The 17,814-nt window shown below is 41.4% G+C and overlaps 1 protein-coding gene across 2 annotated transcripts; it reads right to left on the bottom strand.

Annotated features, from left to right (window-relative positions):
• Window positions 1-3,871: 3,871 nt before the first annotated feature.
• Window positions 3,872-12,349, bottom strand: LOC308107707 (membrane-spanning 4-domains subfamily A member 15-like). Of its 2 annotated transcripts, XM_080460190.1 has the most exons (8): window positions 12,237-12,349; window positions 9,964-10,140; window positions 6,827-6,937; window positions 6,643-6,699; window positions 6,376-6,480; window positions 5,923-6,036; window positions 4,722-4,823; window positions 3,872-4,584 (listed from the first exon to the last, which is right to left on the bottom strand). In XM_080460190.1, exons 2-8 carry the CDS (start codon window positions 10,099-10,101, stop codon window positions 4,519-4,521), a joined length of 693 nt encoding a protein of 230 aa, XP_080316316.1. In that variant the 5' UTR covers window positions 10,102-10,140; window positions 12,237-12,349; the 3' UTR covers window positions 3,872-4,518. The 2 variants fall into 2 exon arrangements, with proteins under 2 accessions (XP_080316316.1, XP_080316317.1); XM_080460191.1 differs by lacking the exon at window positions 12,237-12,349 and having other exon boundaries at window positions 4,252-4,584; window positions 9,964-11,016.
• Between the last annotated feature and the right edge of the window lie 5,465 nt (window positions 12,350-17,814).

The raw sequence follows: 17,814 nt of genomic DNA, 5'->3' as shown, positions 1-17,814 counted from the left end.
GGGAGGGATGGATGGATGGATGGATGGAGGGAGGGATGGATGGATGATACATTTAGAAAAACAAAAAGTTGAAGACACCCACAATGACAAACACGTCGATGGTTAAAGCTCAACTCTTTCTAGTGTCTGGTGTTGATCATTTCTTTGATTTCCAGGCTGCGATTCTGTATGTCTTGATGAAGTTTTGCTCTCCTCATCAGCTGCATTTCCAGTCACTGATTACATGCAGAGGAAGCCAAAATAAGGTAAACATCATCCCCAAATATACACCATCTGTCCATCGGCAAACACCGCGTGGACAGGTGAAAGAAGAGTGAAAAAAATAGAGTTTTCTTCATCTCGTCATTGCAAAACTATGATCAAACTCATACATGGAGCTTTGATACAGCTAGTTTTATAGAAGCATTTCATCATCCGGCAAGGAAACAAATTCAGGTTCTACCACTGTTTAATCACTAAAACACCTTGTCTCCACTCCATGCTAGATCAAGATTTTTTTTTTTTTAAATTGCATTGTATGTTGTAAAACAAAAAATATGATCAGAGGGTATTTTTTCTGAGCAATTTATGATCATACCATTTTCTTCTGGACCTAACCTCTTCCACACAAGCAGAAAACCCCAGAAACAAAGCCAGATTAGAGCAAAGAAGAACAAATAACCAATGTTATATTAGCTAAGCTTGTCGATGTTAGTATAATCCATAAATTCTTCCAAAGTGAAAAGCCAATATGTTATTTATGCACCTGTTTAACAACAATCGTTTTGTTATAAAGAATGGCCAATTAGCACATTTTGCCATCCATTACTACGATCTGCTTCTCGGAAAACAGGCAAATCTGTTTGGCCTGCTATAAGTCATCTTATATTTTACTCGCAAGAAATATATTCAAACTTTTGATTCATTTTTTTTTTTTTTTTAACACAATTTCCTTCATTCTTCCCCCCTTTGTCAGCTCTGTGCGAGGAGGAAACCGTTAAGTTGTATTCACTCTCTTTTCTGCTTGCTCACCCTCCTAAGCTCGTTCATTTTTATTGAGAGCTCTTCAGACACTTTGTTTTCGTCCCCTCGTTTGATACTTTCTGTCTTTGTGACAAGTGGAGCTTCGCTCCGTCGGTGCGGTTTATGACTCGGCGCCGAGCGGAGGCTGAAGCTGAAAAATTCAAGCTCAATTCAAACATGACGATGATTTGCTAATGACCTTCTCGCTGTAGCAAATTACTAAGTGATTCATGAAGAGCACTCACCCTGGATAAGAAGTCACTGCTTCTGCATTTCTGAAGTGTTGTGGAATATTGTATCCTCGAGATATTTTTGGATGATCTTCTTACGAGAACATGTTCCATATCCAACGCTGCCAGTCTTTATTGTTTAAATGTTCCACAGACTTAGGTTTGCTCTTCCTCCAAAGAGTCCCTCTGCTTAAGTAGGAGGATGTGCCCTGTGAATTTGCTCTTGAAACCCTATTAGAGCTTTTCACATTTTCTTTTCCCACTGCGGCCCAGATAGTTCTCATCCCACACAGGATATAGCTCTATATAATGAAAATGAACTGCTGTAAATGGAGGTGAAGAAACAGATGAGATAAGATAAAGCTGAATTAGAAATAACTATGACCAATATAGGAAACCTTCCATAATTAACCAATGAACACATAGAAATGGCCCCCTGTAGCCCCTGCTTCTGTGGAAACAATGTGGGCTATATAGCAGATGACCTATTTCCTGTGAATGAGAAACAATGGCATTGGAGGATAATAATAATAATAATAATAATAATAATAATAAAACAGTGGTCTCAGCAATCACCCATAAATTAGCCAGGTGTACAGAGAATTGAAGTGAGCATTCAAATGTATTGCTACTTTTTGTTGATTTTGTTTTGCCTCTCATTCAGTTTTGGGACAGGATTGTCTTTGTTGCAGTTTTAATATATTTGTATGAGAGAGAAAAACTTTAAAAACATGTACAACGTTTAATGTGGGTTATTAGTCATTATTTAGGAATTATAATGTTCAGAAGAAGAAAGGAAGATGAGCTGCGTGTAATACGAGAAACCAGAGTGAGAAGCGGGTGGGTTTCTTTAAACACAGTTAATATATGCATGATGTAAATACTTAAATTAACACGAATGAATAAATTAAGAGGTGTGGCTGGTGTGGTGAATGAAGGGGTCTTTACATAAGAAGCTGCCCATTTTCACTTTAAATGTCAAGTCTCTGGCCGCGTGTATTTACACATAAAACGCAGCTACGAGTCACCACAAACGATGATTCCTGAAAACTGCGGCCAGAGGAAATTTAGAAAAACTCCATGTTCCATTTGAATCTAAAGGGGGGTAGGCGGATATTTACGTCACAATTTGTGACATCATGTTTTTTCCAGGACTCTGATTGACTATCGTGGCTTCATGCTTACACTGCCCCCTACAGGTTTCGTATGCTCATTGTAGCTCTGAACCAGGTGTATATTCAGGTCCTTGTCAATGAAGATTTTTTTGTAAACGTCGAGGAAATATCAGTTTTTGGAAAAACCCGGGTCCGTGTAAATGTGGCCTCAAACTAGCACGCCTTTAAAAATAGATTGTAATTGCTTGGGTATCCCAAAAAAATCATGAAAGGCAATGAAGAAGCCTAGTATCAACACATATTTGCTATTTTAAGCTTGAAAATACACATTCTGTCCGTGAAACTGCAATGCCTAATCAAGTAACTTTCTATGGATTTTTAAAGAGTTTGTCAGTTTGCTGATGAAGTGGCTTTGATAAGGAGGTATGTTTTATGCTCCCCTGGACTCAACATGCAGCGATACCCACAGGTTAATTAGTAGGGGAACCCAACTGAGCAGAACAAGGGACAGGGGGGGATCTGTGGTGATCAGAGAGTCAGCAAGGGTGTCCAGCACCTCAGGGACTTTAGCTGTCATCACGTGCAGCTCTCCACTTAAACAGGTGAAAAGCTGTTATACCTCACACCTGTAACTGCATGTGCAGGTCAGACCCCAGTCTGTGGCTCCTCCATCTCTCATGACAGCCTGATTTACAGCCACATTTGGTCAGTTGTTGGCAAATTTGAGCAATGGGAGGGTTGGCTGTCCAGAAGACCTGCCAATACTCATCAAACCACTGCCAGTCCCCAGTCATCGGAGACCTTTGCTTCTGGCTGACATTGGGTTGCCTGGGCCCACGCACAACCAGCCTGGTAGGCAGCACTTCTAGTGTGTTGGAGCAGAGCTGTTCCGGTTGGTGGAATGGCCTCGTAAGGCCTCTACATTCTGGAAAACATCAAGCCTGACCTTGGCAGCGGTGCTGGACGTGTCATACATCAGTATGACAAACTTCTCCAGTATCTCCAGGTCATCTTTGATGATTTGAAACAACTCTGTCTTGTTGTCACTGTGCCTGAGGAAGTTTTGCCAATTTGATAGGATGGAGTTCTTGTTTGCCACCTTGCATCTTCCTCCTTGGCCACATTTAGATGTTTACTTGTTTCTGTAGGTCGATACCCTGGCAAGAAGTCTGTCTCCCCGGAAGGAAGTCCAGAGTTGCATAGCTTTCAAAGGTCATCGGACCATCTCTCACGCCGTCTTTACATTTATGTAATAAATTTAGAAAAAAAGGTATTTTACAATTAAATTTGTAAAATGATAAATGATTATTAACAGCTCTTGAAAATAGCAGCCATTTTGCTTTTTAGCAGGAGCAATACATATAAAGTGATCCCTGGGGACTATTTATTTATTTCCTGAAATAATAGGATTTATAGACTTCATGGCAGCCATATTGGACGCCATCTTTGCTATGACCATTGATTTTGTACGAGAGCCCAGAAAGCATTCATTATTAGATTCTTTGACCCTTAAAACTCGGGTATACATTCAGAATATTGTCTTTAATTCAAATACTTGCTGTGGGAATAATACTTTTCAAATTGGATGTTCGCCATCTTGGTAATTGGTCTCCATCTTGATATTTCTCATGGCCGGCGCCATTTTTTAACACAGTAGACCAAAGAGAGTATTTGTCCCAAATTTCCTGTTTGCATCACAAATCGAAGTATTTTCCAATGAGGTTACAAATGCTCTAAATAACAATGTGCACGGTCTGATAATGTTCAAAACCCGCTGTGTGTACAAACACACAAACACACAGAGAGAGAGAGAGAGAGAGAGAGAGAGAGAGAGAAGCACATTATCAGTGCTGGTGCTAGCAATTAGCATTAGTGCTAACTGCAGCAGAATGAATGACCACCTCCTCACACACTTCAATTTAATTTCACATAAATTCAAAACATATCCACTTAGCACACTGTATTTTTTACAACATTATCTAACACACACAATATTTCAGCAATGATATTTCACTTTGAAGCTTGCACTCACACAGCGTCTACTGATCTCCACACACCTTCTATCTTATTCTCTCTTCTTTGATTGTTTGCGGTTCATCTGCTTCTGCATCTCTTGACGACAGATATTGAGGATTATATAAAAAGAAACAGATTTGGAGTCGGACGGTCGCTTAGGGAGCAGGTTCGTAAACTGGAGGGTCAGTGAAACCCAGATCTGTTTTATAGTAGGGCCCCGCCTACAACACAACACAACACAACACAACACAACACAACACAACACAACACAACACAACACAACACAACACAACACCATCAGAGGGATTTAATTCAGGATTCAAACATTCACATTGCTTATAGACAATTCTGTATTTACCTGCGGGTATGGCTGAGCGGGGGCCACAGACGCTGCCTGGAAATTGGGCGGAGCCTGAGCGGCGAATGCACCGTCAAGAGCTTGAACGATGACTTCTGGCTGCTAGAAGATGAGAAACACAAAATGTCTACTGAGACCCCGTTTCCATGACAACCATTCACATTTGAAGCTTTTTGAAAATGATGTCCGTTTACACGGAAACAGCAGAGATGCTGAATATGATCTAGTTTTCATGTCAGGCCACTAGTTGGTGCTGTTTGTTTTTGTAATGAAAACACACACACACACACACACACACACACACACACACACACACACACACACACACACACACACACACACACACACACACACACACACACACACACACACACACACACACACACACACACACACAGCAGAGAACAATGAGCTCTAAACATTAAAAACGGGAGAACATGGACATTCTAGTGGACAGACCACCAAGTTGGATTGTTAATATGGTGACTGTCAAAATAAAACCACTAAGTCCCCGGAGAATATGGACTGGGTGTCATGACACCACGGAGGAAACTTTGTTCTGGTTGGCTCTACTGGGTCATGTGCACAACTACCAGTTACTACGGCCGCAGTGACCAGGACCAGGACCAGGAGCAGGAGCAGGAGCAGGAGCAGGAGCAGGAGCAGGAGCAGGAGCAGGAGCAGGAGCAGGAGCAGGAGCAGGGTTCCCGCCAGAGTCATCATCGAGGTTCTCCCCGTTTCACGATAACAGAGTCGGAGCATTTTCAACAAGCCCCACCTCGTGGACCGTTCTCAAAAAGATGCGAATCACTTGAAAACATTTTCATAAACGAAGGTATCCGCAAAACTTTCTTCACTTTTGAGGGTTCTGTTTTCACGACACCGATGTTCTGATCCACTGTATCGGTCACGATTCCCTCCTGCAGAGACAGCCGGAGGCGACTGAGTTACTGCTACATGCGAATCTCTCTCCCCTCACGCTGTAAACATTTCTTTCTGCTCATGCACCGTGGCATGTGCTATGACTCGCAGTCCATACTCTTAAGTTTTATCGTTCACATCGGTAGTTCAATAGCATCTGATTCCTCGTCGGTCCACTAGAACGTCCGGCTCTCTCCACTTTCTTAACATTTAAAGCGTATTGTTCTCTGCACGCGTCATGTGGGCGGGTCTTAAGGTCAACAGTGAGGAGCTGACCCACCTTCCTGCAGCAGCCGCAGGTTGCACCGCAGGTGTATCCCGCCACGGTGATGGAAACGATGAACTGCAGGAGCTGGAACACGGCCAACACGATGGAAAAGCCTGGATAATAAGGCTGAAGAGAGTTTCAGTTAGTATCTGCAAACAGGGAATCGTAGCAGCCTCAATACAACTCAAACCAAAAAGCTAAAGGAGAAAGCAGCCGCAGTGATCTTTGCTCACGTTGGAGTAAAAGTAAATCCTAACAGGAGACTGGAGACGGAGTTCTGAGCATGTTTAGCGATAGCAACCTAATGAGACGGCGAGCGCCAAAGCTGAATGTCTCCAAACCCCCAAAATATGAGCAGAGAAACTGCAGTTATCCAAATGTTCTGGATACTAACCCAAACAAGGTGACTTAGTGCTACAAAAGCTTTGCTGTGGTTACCATGGAAACAACCATTAGAATTCTTACGAAATCGTAGGGCTGGTACCAAATCACGCCATCCAGTGAGTAGAGTATGATACCAACTGCAGCAGCAACTGCTGCTATAACGTTCATCACCACAGAGGCGATCATCTGGAGAGAGAAGAGAGTCGAGAAAGTAGACGGAAACAATTGGAAGAAATCTTTAAAATGTCAGATTTTTTTCCCTTCAAAACTCAATTTCAAAATTGCATTAATGAGAAAAGTAAAAAAAAATTTTTAAATTCCTCAAATGCAAGAATCTGTGGCACTCACCAGACAACGGCTCAAGTACTTCTCGGCAGCCACCGTCACAGATCCAGATGCGATGTACTGCCAAAAAAAAAAAAAAAGTAACAAGCATTTTTACAATCACATTGTGTCCTTCTGTTGATAATGACTGTCGATGAAGATGGACGGAGGCGACTTGAAGGCAGAGGAACATAAAAACCTGACTTACGATCAAAGCTCCCCAAACAAAAATGCCGCTGTAAATTCCCAGTGAAGGTTGGCGGACAGCAATGGCGATACTGAACACCAGGACCATCAGTCCGATCATGATCTGAACCGTCTGCAAACCAGACAAACACAAGAAGCACGTCTGATGACGAACAGAGCGTTTGACAAGAACGACAGAGAATCTGATGCAAAAACTCTTGAATTTCACTGGATTTGATGTTGCAAATGTATTTTTGGTTGCCATGGAAACAAGCATGATTTATGCCATATTTTGTTTCTCATGCGACTGGGAACAGTCTGAATTTTAGTTATTTTTTTACCAATCTTCTCAGGAACATATACAGAAGGGTTTTCAAAGTAACAACAAACTATATACAGGACTGTCTCAGAAAATTAGAATATTGTGTTAAAGTCCTTTATTTTCTGTAATGCAACTAAAAACATGACAATGTCATACATTCTGGATTCATTACACATCAACTGAAATATTGCAAGCCTTTTGTCGTTTTAATATTGCTGATTATGGCATACAGCTTAAGAAAACTCAAATATCCTATCTCAAAATATTAGAATATCATGAAAAAGTATACTAGCAGGCTATTTAACTAATCACTTGAATCGTCTAATTAACTCGAAACACCTGCAAGGGTTTCCCTGAGCCTTTAAAAACACTCAGCTTGGTTCAGTAAACTAAATCACAAGTATGGGGAAGACTGCTGACCTGACTGCTGTCCAGAGGACCATCCTTGACACCCTCCATCAGGAGGGTAAGACACAAAAAGAAATTTCTAAAAGAGCAGGCTGTTCACAGAGTGCAGTTTCAAAGCACATTCACAAAAAGTCTGTTGGAAGGAGGAAATGTGGCAGGAAACGGTGCACAACCAAGAGAGAGGACCGCAGCCTTAACAGCATTGTGAAGAAGAGCCACTTCCAGAATTTGGGGGCGCTTCAAAGACAGTGGACTGAAGCTGGAGTCCAGGTATCAAAAGCCACCGTTCACAGACGTGTCCGGGAAATGGGCTACAATAGCCATATTCCCATGGTCAAGCCACTCCTGAACTCAAGACAACGGAAGAAGCGTCTGACTTGGGCTATGGAAAAGAAGCACTGGACAGTTGCAGAGTGGTCCAGAGTCCTGTTTTCAGACGAAAGCAAGTTTTGTATTTCATTTGGAAGTCAAGGCGCTAGAGTCTGGAGGAAGGCTGGAGAGGAGCACAATCCAAGTTGCTTGAAATCCAGTGTGAAGTTCCCACAGTCAGCAATGGTTTGGGGAGCCATGTCAGCTGCTGGTGTTGGTCCACTGTGTTTCATCAAGTCCAGAGTCAATGCAGCTGTGTACCAAGAGATTTTAGAGCACTACATGCTTCCATCTGTTGAAAAGCTCGATGGAGATGATGATTTCATTTTCCAGCATGATCTGGCACCTGCCCACAGTGCCAAAACCACCAGTAACTGGTGTACTGACCATGGCATTACTGTCCTCGATTGGCCTGCCAACTCCCCTGACCTGAACCCCATAGAGAATTTGTGGGGTATTGTGAAGAAGAAGCTGAAAGACACCAGACCCAATAATGCAAATGAGCTAAAGGCCGCTATGGAAGCATCCTGGGCCTCCATAACACCTCAGCAATGCCACAGGCTGATTGCGTCCATGCCACGCCGCATTGATGCAGTAATCCGTGCAAAAGGGTTCCCAACCAAGTACTGAGTGCATTAATTGACATTTTCAAATGTTTGATTTTGTTTTGCTGTTATAAATCTTTTTTTTTTACTTGGTCTGAGGAAATATTCAAATTTTTTGAGATAGGATATTTGAGTTTTCTTAAGCTGTATGCCATAATCAGCAATATTAAAATAATAAAAGGCTTGCAATATTTCAGTTGATGTGTAATGAATCCAGAATGTATGACATTTTTGTTTTTTTAATTGCATTACAGAAAATAAAGACCTTTATCACAATATTCAAATTTTCTGAGACAGTCCTGTACAACTCTTGTGCTTTCCAGACACAGGTTACTTTATATCAGGGTATACTTTTTTTTTTTTTCTACATGAAAATGTTAGTTTTCTTATATGAAGTTTTCATGGAGCTGCTGGTTCTATAGCGCCCACTACTGGGCCTTACCCATATATTGTACTTAGAGAAGGACACCTGAACTACATATAAATAAACTTTAACTTCATCCTGTATTAAGAGTTCAACTGCATTGTGGAATTACAAAAATGTGTCATGACCTTAAACCCTGACCCCCCCCCCCAAAATACTCAATATTACTCGAAAAGTTCTGTAAACCAGAAGAAAAACAACAATTTATTTCTCTGGCAGATAAGACTTTATGACCTCAGTTCTATTATTCATCATCTTTTTTTTGGCATAATAGCTGAGAATATGAGCTGTGACCTACTTTTTAGAATGACTGTTTAATCGTGTATTCTAAGGGTTGATTAGTATCTCAACAGAAAACAATAATGAAAGAAACAGGAAGAATTACCAAATATGGTATTTTGGTTAATAAAGGGTTAACATGACAGAATCAATGATATTAAGATTGTAATAGCAAATAAGAACAAAAAACACAATCCATCCCTCGTCATTGTTATTTCACCAACAGCAGGATAAGATATCACATACTGGAAAATATTGATTACTTTAAATTTCACATTAGATGTAAATACTTTTCAATCTAAATTTTGAAGAATCATATTTTATGGAAACGTCAGGAAATTTCCTCACTAACGAAACTATGGCAATTATGGTCACTCATGTGTAATGAAAATAAGATAAAAGTAAACTTATTTCAGAATTTTGATTCGAAAAATACCAACAATTTAATGACTTATTTCCTAAAACCGACCCTGTCATGAGTCACACAATCACACTCGTCGTGTAATCTAATGCCGAATCCTACAAATAAAGGTTGTGTTTTCACCTTTGCTTTAATTATTCGATTTATTTGATTCATTCAAAAAAGTCTCGGCGTTCAGCTGTTTCGTGTGTCATTGATTCAGTGACGGTTAAAACTTAAGAATCTACAGAAATGAGGACGACGAGAAAAGACCCAGATCACAAGCTGTGATATTTCCATCTATTTTCGCCCGTTTGAATCCAGGAGACAGTGTCTGTTATCAGAATCTTACCCCGAGGGCCTTGGGCTGTCCCCTCCTGAATCTCTGCTCTCTGTCTGACAATGGCTGCTGCGACCCGGTGGGAGCCACCGGGTGCACATGGGTGATCACTACCATGTTTCCCACGGTGGTGGACGTAGAAGAAGCCATGATGAGATGTTCCTCCGATCTTCTGAGCCGCTTCCCTCACTGCCACATTTAAACCCACGGGTTAATCATTAGTCACACTGGAATAAACCTGCGACACACATTTACTGGAACACCAGGAAGTTATGATGTCGGCTCAAAGTCTGTTTGTGTGTCGAGAGTCACAAGAAATTATTGCACCGTCAAATGATAAAACTCTCATCTTTGAGTTTTGCTTCCAATGTTTGCACCTTGTTTCGTAACTCAGAATTATGACGTTTGAAATATAGCTCAGATTTACAAGTCTCTTGCAAAGAGAATTGTAAATAAGATGCTCTATAATCTGGATGTTAGAGGAAGAAGATGCTCTATAATCTGGATGTTAGCGGAGGAAGATGCTCTATAATCTGGATGTTAGCGGAGGAAGATGCTCTATAATATGGATGTTAGAGGAGGAAGATGCTCTAAAATATGGATGTTAGAGGAGGAAGATGCTCTATAATATGGATGTTAGAGGAGGAAGATGTTCTATAATCTGGATGTTAGAGGAGGAAGATGTTTTTTAATCTGATGTTAGAGGAGGAAGATGCTCTATAATATGGATGTTAGAGGAGGAAGATGTTTTTTAATCTGATGTTAGAGGAGGAAGATGTTCTATAATCTGATGTTAGAGGAGGAAGATGCTCAGTGGCTGAATTATGTTCATTTTGTCTGTTAGATTTTTTATTTTTTTGAAATCTCTATTCTCTCTGAATTCTGCATGTTCCACAACTGTGGTCGACTATGGAAACAACAGATCTGAGATTGTTAGGAATTAACACAATTATTTATCAAACAAAGACATTCTCACCACATGTCAGCTGCACAGGACGGCCGTGCTCTTCCAAACACTCACGGTGAAAGAAAGAGAGTGAAACTATAGAAACACACTTTTGAATGAGAGGCAGACTCCCTCCATCCCTGAGACCCTTGACCCCCTCCTGCCAATCACAACGGACCCCTGTCCTCGACGGGCTCCTGTTTCCCAGAATGCAGTGGGGACTGGTTTTCAATACCTATTGTTCAGAGTATCAGTGAAGTACGGAAGAGTTTTAGGGCCACTGAAGAAAAAAAAAAATTCGTAGGCTTTTTTTTTTTTTAATTACAAAGTCCGTCCATCCACATGACAGCACATGTGACTGGTTCCTCAAGATGCATCGCAGGCGGTTTAATGAAGTGGTAAAAAGATGCTTCAGGACAGAATTTAGCTCATAAACACGGTGCAGTTATCATCAGTAGCAGGACTATAAGAGACAGTTGCAGCCTGTTCTGTCGGGGAAGTTTGTGGAATACTCAGGACAAAGGCACGGATCCCAGGGTGCTAATAAAATGTGTTCTTAGTAATCAAGGAAGTCCTGTGTAAAATCACATGTCCATAAGCAGTAAGTAACCCTATATAGTCAGAATTACGTGATTTAGTGTGATTTTACATCTAAGAGCAAATGATGAGGGATGGATAGACGTCTCTCCGTGAAAAAAAAATCTCAACTTTGACTTTTGACTTTTTCTGAAAAGGGTTTTTGGGGGGTTTGTTAGCCTCCGAATTTAAATTTTTTTTTTCTTCAGTGACCCTAATACTCTTCCGTAGTGAAGCCACATAGTGGAAGATGGAGGGAAAAACACATAGGATCCTATTGTCTCTTAACAGTGAACCCGAAATGATTACATGGAAGAATTCAAGTTAAAATACATCAACATGTCATCTTAGCTTAATGATATAGTTTTCTTGTTTTTCCTACAAAGTAGTGAAGGTTGTTTTTACAGGAGGAAGGCCTGGCGGATTCTCTCGGAGCTCTCATTCCGGCCACACTGACAAAAACAACAACAATTTGTGAATTCCTGCCCTCTGCGTCTGCTGGCAAGTCCTTCTGCCTCTCAGAGAAAGGATTTTGTTTTGCTGTTATGCTCCTGTGACGTCACTATTTGGCCAAAACGGAGCGTCGCTCAAATCGAGTGTCTGAAGCAGCCTGAAGGGACCCCCCCCCCCCCCCCCACCACACACACACACACACACACACACACACACACACACACACACACACACACACACACACACACACACACACACACAGTTCTCAGTTTAATGGTGTGTTTCTCCAGGACTGCTCAGTTTGACTTACCTCGACTGCTCTACTGCTTCTCCGTTACAATATGGCGCAACGACGGTGTGGGGTGGAGTCGTCGGAGCTTTTCCCAGCAGAGCCAAAGTCGTCATCCAGCATGGTGGATGGGGGAAGGGGGGGCGGGGGGGGGGGGGGTTATGGAAAGATCCCATAAGTTTCACTTTCACTTTTGGGGAAAAAAAGCAATACAACATAAAAGTATTTTTTATTATAAAACGTTTTTTTGTTATACTGCCATCGTCTGCAATTAAAACAAAAAAAACGAGTGAAATTCAGTTGTGACTCTTGATATCCGCCCATCCAGCTTTCCCAACCTCCTCCATCTTTTGCTGTGGCGTCAGAGGAGGAACAGTGGTGGATGCAGTGGTGGATGCACAGAGAAGTGAAGAAACAGAAATATTGTCTGACATTTCACACTGTTCAGCGGTAGTTGAAGACTTTTTTTTAAAGAAGAGTAAGAGAGAGTGTTCGTGGGAGCATTGGAGGTCAGACCCAACAGATTTGGGGGGGATATTGACAATCAACCCAGCAACTACAGCACAGATCCAGACAATCTGAAGACGAGACGACGACAACGATCATCAAAGCGACGTGATTGTGTCCATATCAGTTACCGTGGGAGACGACAGAATAAAGACTGTAGAACTGATGTGATATGTTCCAATCACCACGTCCTGAATCCACAGGGAGTCCACAGCCTCTCGCCTCACAGCCAGAAGGTCCCAGTTAAAAAAAAAAAAACGCACAAAAAAAAAAGGGGCAAATCCCCACAGGAGCCTTTCTGTGTGTATGTTCTGTGTGTGCGTTTTTCCTCCCGTACTCCGGTTTACTCTGATAGTCCAAACAACCTGCACCGTGACTCCCTGAGCTACACCCCCGGCCTCCATCACCACCCTTGAGCGTCGCGCTTTGTGGCTGCTCCGTCACTTCCGCATTCCTCTCAGAGAGGGTTAGCTTGTCAACGGTGCAAAATTCGAAAAAAAAAAAGTGTAAATTCCAGCGGGCATCCAATGAAGGCAAATACACCTTTGACTGTTATTTTTCAAGGGCAAAAATTCTTAAATTAACATGCGATATGGTGTCATAGGCACTTTAATGAAGGCCCAGTTCCGCAAAGAAATGTCAATGCCTGCACAGCTAATTTTGGGGAGTAACAGAAGTCCAGCGAAGCTCAAAGTGATCGCAAAGGACACTGAGATATTGTTGAAAAGGTGGATCGTAGTCATTAGCTATTAGCTTCCAACCCTGCTAATGTTATTTCCTCTTCCGTCTGCTTTTGCCAGCTTGCAAGTTAATTTTGCCTTTCCAATTTGGCTGGTGACACTGAAGCCTGCCGAGCGCATCGCTTGCAGCATACACAATATTTACCAATCTGTTAACACTTATTGATGAGCTTCTGTGTGTGTGTGTGCGTGCGTGTGTGTGTGTGTGTGTGTGCGTGTGTGTGTGTATGCGTGTGTGTGTGTGTGTACAGTATATGAGGACAGTTTGACCTTTGTAATTGTGACGGATGACAAATGGATGAATAACAGATCGAGAGCAAATCAAAGATGCATGACCAAATGTGTGTAATAAAAAAAAAAGAGCTAAATTCCAGACTTTTCACATGTTGGGGCAAACGCACACACAACAAAATTCATTTGCCAATGTGTGGACGAGGCTGTAAAGACACACAGGCCACATGCTCAGGCGGTGGTCAGATGGTGAGGTTGTGATCTCTTTAATCTATTTCACTGCAGTGTTGTCCGGCTTGCTCTAATGGGCTTGTCCTTTTTGTCATTATATTTACTCTCTATATATAAAATTGTTTTTCAGCGCCATTATTATTCTCACAAACATTATGTCACATCCTGCTATGAGCTACAAACAGGTTGTGTAACACCTTTCCCCGCAAATTTGTTGCACAAATTCATCCACCAACACGGTCTGTTTCTTTAAATGCGCGCATTAGCCGGCAAACGAGATGCTTTACGAAGCCCACAACAAACGAGCCTGAGTGCAGAGTGAATATATAGGTCACGACGTGAAGTGATCTGCTGCTGCTTTCTGCTCAAAACATGCACAGAACAATTTATCTCCAGCATGCACTCTGGATGAACCTGACTTTATCTTTGAACTCATTCCTCAACATCTCCCCTTTGAAAACCACAAAGTGGGAAAATGAGACGACTTCGGGGGGGGGGGGGGGACGGCCGACAACTCTGGCACAAGGGAGAATATGTTCACATTTGAACACAAATGGGAAAAGAAAAGGAAAACTTCTTTAATCTCATGTTACATTAAAAAAAAAAAAAAAAATACTGTATCTCAAATAGATGACATCATATATCATCGCCTTGGCGATTCAGTCGCCCTGTTTCCATGGCATCTCAGGGGGGAACTGGTTTCAAAAGCAGATTTTGATTGGCCGCTGGGGCTACTTCCCTCTGTGCAGCTAATTAGCGCTCTCATGGTTTCCCTCAGGTCTGGAGTGAAGCTGGTGGGACAACAGGCTTTTACACAGAAACGCAGACAAACACACACGCACATACACGTATCGAAACAAAGAATGCAAGCAAACACATAGAACTTTATCACTCCCTTTTAGGGACATAATCAGGAAAGTAACAACAAAAAAGTACCTCACATAAAGCGAGTATGTATATTTTTTTAAAAAAAATCGTTTTTAAGCTTCATGGCTTTTTTACTTTACAACTCATTTTCATGCCAACTTGACGACGACAAATAGGTGAATAGCAGTAACCCCGGAAGTCTCTTCTAAATTAAATCCAACCTCCCTGAGATATATGTACAGTACACATGTGACAGAAAAGTCTGCAGCGTGTGTAGGAACCATTAATAAGCTGTGGGAAATGACTGCTTGATGCAGCACAGTACAGATGTACAGAGGGAAAGGCTTGTAGTCAATACAGACACATTTAAAACATCAGCAGGAACACAAGGAAACATTGAATAAAGAGATAAAAAAAAATTAGGAAAACAATAATGAATGAAACATATTATTTCATCTCTTGCCTTCACAACCATTCAGGTAAAAATGGTATTTTTTTTAAACTAACTATTTAAAAAGTGTTATAATAATAGTTGATCATGTTACTTGATGAGGCGCTACTACTCTTAGAAAGTGACCACAATCAAACTCAGTGACAATCAGCATAAAAGGTCAACAAACGAACAAAAAGCAAGTTGTTCAAGCTTAAGACTTCAGTAAGCATTCATGTTTCAGCAAACCAACAATATTAGCTGATTTCATCATCGAGGACTGAGTCAAGGATTACTGCTCTAATTGTACAGAAATGATAAACTACATAAAACAGGTCAGAAATGATGAGATTTGTCATTTCAAATCGCCGTGCCATCACAACAACAGTAAACAATATAATAGTATAAATATAGTCAGAAAGTTGCATTTTGCTCTCTGTCATTATATATCGGCAGTAGTGCACGAAGTTCAGTTCAAACAAAATCACAAAAAATGACTATGTCAGTCAGAAAGTACTGATATTCTGTTGCGCAACACTGAGCATTTGTAATTCAGAATAAAATATTGTTGTAGAAGTCTGGAATGTTTTTATTTCCAGTTCTCTGCCATAATTAAGTTCTAAGTCGTCTCATCTGAGCAGCTTTCATCTTTCTTTTTAATCTTTCATCTATGAACTCAATAAGGGGCTCATTATTGGGCTTCTTTACCAGCTTGATGATGACATCAACATTAGATTGAGGCGTGCTGAAGCTTGGAGAGACCTAAAACATGCAGGACACCGGCCCTCGAGGCCCGGAATTGAATACCCCTAACCTAGGCTACGGCTCAGAGCTCGAGATGGAATTACTACATTTTTGCACATGAATCAGAAATTAGTACAACAGATGATGAGAAAATCTACTTCAGGTTGTAGGTTATCGCTTTAAAAGACAGAAAATTGAGGACTGACACAATCAAACAGAGCAGGGCAACGTCTTCTTCAGCGTTAATTATGAATTTCTTTTTTTCTAAGAAAACATATACTAGTGTTTTACCTTAACTAAATCTGAATCAGTCAAATTTACGAATTTGGACAAATAATGAGAAAACATAATCAAAACATAACAAAATTATTTGAGATACTACAGGTATCTCTTATGAAAACACCAAGGAAAAAAAAGAAGCTGAAAACTCCTAAATAGACGTAGCACTTCCCTTTACTGTAAAACATTCTAAACAAACAACACACTGAACTAATGATTGTATGAATCCGTAATTATTGGAAAAGTAATGGAAGAGAGGGGTGGGGTGGGGTGGGGTGGGGGTGGGGGTGGGGGGCCCAGTATTTACAGATAGACCCACCCAGGAAATTATAGTCCCTTACTCCTGATATGAAGTGTCTTCATTAGCATTTATCAGTGTCAGATGTAATGTTGGATCTGATCTCAGGATGAAACCATTTCCTTGACATGAAAGGCTCAATCCCACAAACAGGATTACAGACGCTCATATTTTATTTATTTATTTATTTATTTATTTATCAACCTTTGATGCGCTCCCCTTGCATCATGTTCCCCTTCAAACCAGTGTTTATAAGGATCATGTAAAAATAAACTGTCATTCTCCGAGGGCCTGATGATACGGATCAATGTCAGATACCACATTTTTCACATTCTGAATCAATAAGGGCTTAAACATCAGGGTCCAGCAGCATCTAACACTAGAAACTCTGTATGCTGTGGGTGGTTTTTTCAAGGTCCCAACCTTGTCTCTGTTTTTTTTCCCAGAGATGCCAATAAGAAGTGCATGTTAGGTGAGAAGAAAGCGGAGTGACTGAGGTTTAACTCAACATGCAATTGAAGGCACGACTACGAGCGAGGCAAAGAAAGAAACGCACGCTCACTGGACGCCTGTGCACTTTTCTGAATGAAGGACAGACAATGGGTAACGCTACACAAAACAGAATGAGCAAGGGCGGAGACAAAGAACTATGAGGCAGCGATATCCAGAGAAGGGGATTGGGCAGACGGCGAGAGATATGCAGCAGGTAGAGAGATAATAAAGACACAAAGAAAAGTGACACAGCAAAAAGGATGGAGGCTAGTGGAGGGATGTTTATCCTCCCCGTGATCATGTAGCCGTCTGTCTCTCATTTAGCCCAGGGTTCTGATTAAGTCGTTTGTGTTTAAAGAGGAGGAAGCCTCTAATTCCCCTCCTTTCATCTAATTTAATTATGTGCTGACATTCTCCCTTTCTTCCTTGGAAGGATAAAAGCAGCTTAAGCTTTTATGTGGAGCTTTAATGACAGCGGCGGGGAAACTTTACTCGCTGATTGCTTAGCCTTAAGTGTGTTTAGCCTTAACACAGTGCTGCACCAAACACAGTTGTATACCCGGCTCGTGCAGACACGCACGCTGTACTCCGGCGCAGTCGTCCAACATGGGGGACACAGCAGCCTGCGTACGGACTTTCACAGTAAAACAGACCATGTTTTTTTTTTTTAATGCTTAACTACAGTTCAGGAAGCAGAAATAACTCCTTAGCATTCCGCTGCATTTCTTGCCTTTGGCTGGATTTTTTTTTCCTCGAATGTTTTGAAGTTGTCGGATCGGT

The sequence above is a fragment of the Lipophrys pholis genome (assembly GCF_963383615.2).
Source record: "Lipophrys pholis genome assembly, chromosome: 3".
NCBI lineage: Eukaryota > Metazoa > Chordata > Actinopteri > Blenniiformes > Blenniidae > Lipophrys > Lipophrys pholis.
The sequence above is the reverse complement of the archived record's forward strand: the minus strand, read 5'-3'. Positions and strand labels throughout refer to the sequence as shown.

What these genes read in the sequence shown, in the direction of transcription:
- LOC308107707 (XM_080460190.1), bottom strand. Translation starts at nt 10,101, where the DNA reads ATGGCTTCTTCTACGTCCACCACCGTGGGAAACATGGTAGTGATCACC. An exon ending in AGTACTTGAGCCGTTGTCTG is followed by an intron (nt 6,481 to 6,642) that starts GTGAGTGCCACA and finishes TTCTCTCTCCAG; the next exon opens with ATGATCGCCTCTGTGGTGAT. An exon ending in CCTGCGGCTGCTGCAGGAAG is followed by an intron (nt 4,824 to 5,922) that starts GTGGGTCAGCTC and finishes CTCATCTTCTAG; the next exon opens with CAGCCAGAAGTCATCGTTCA.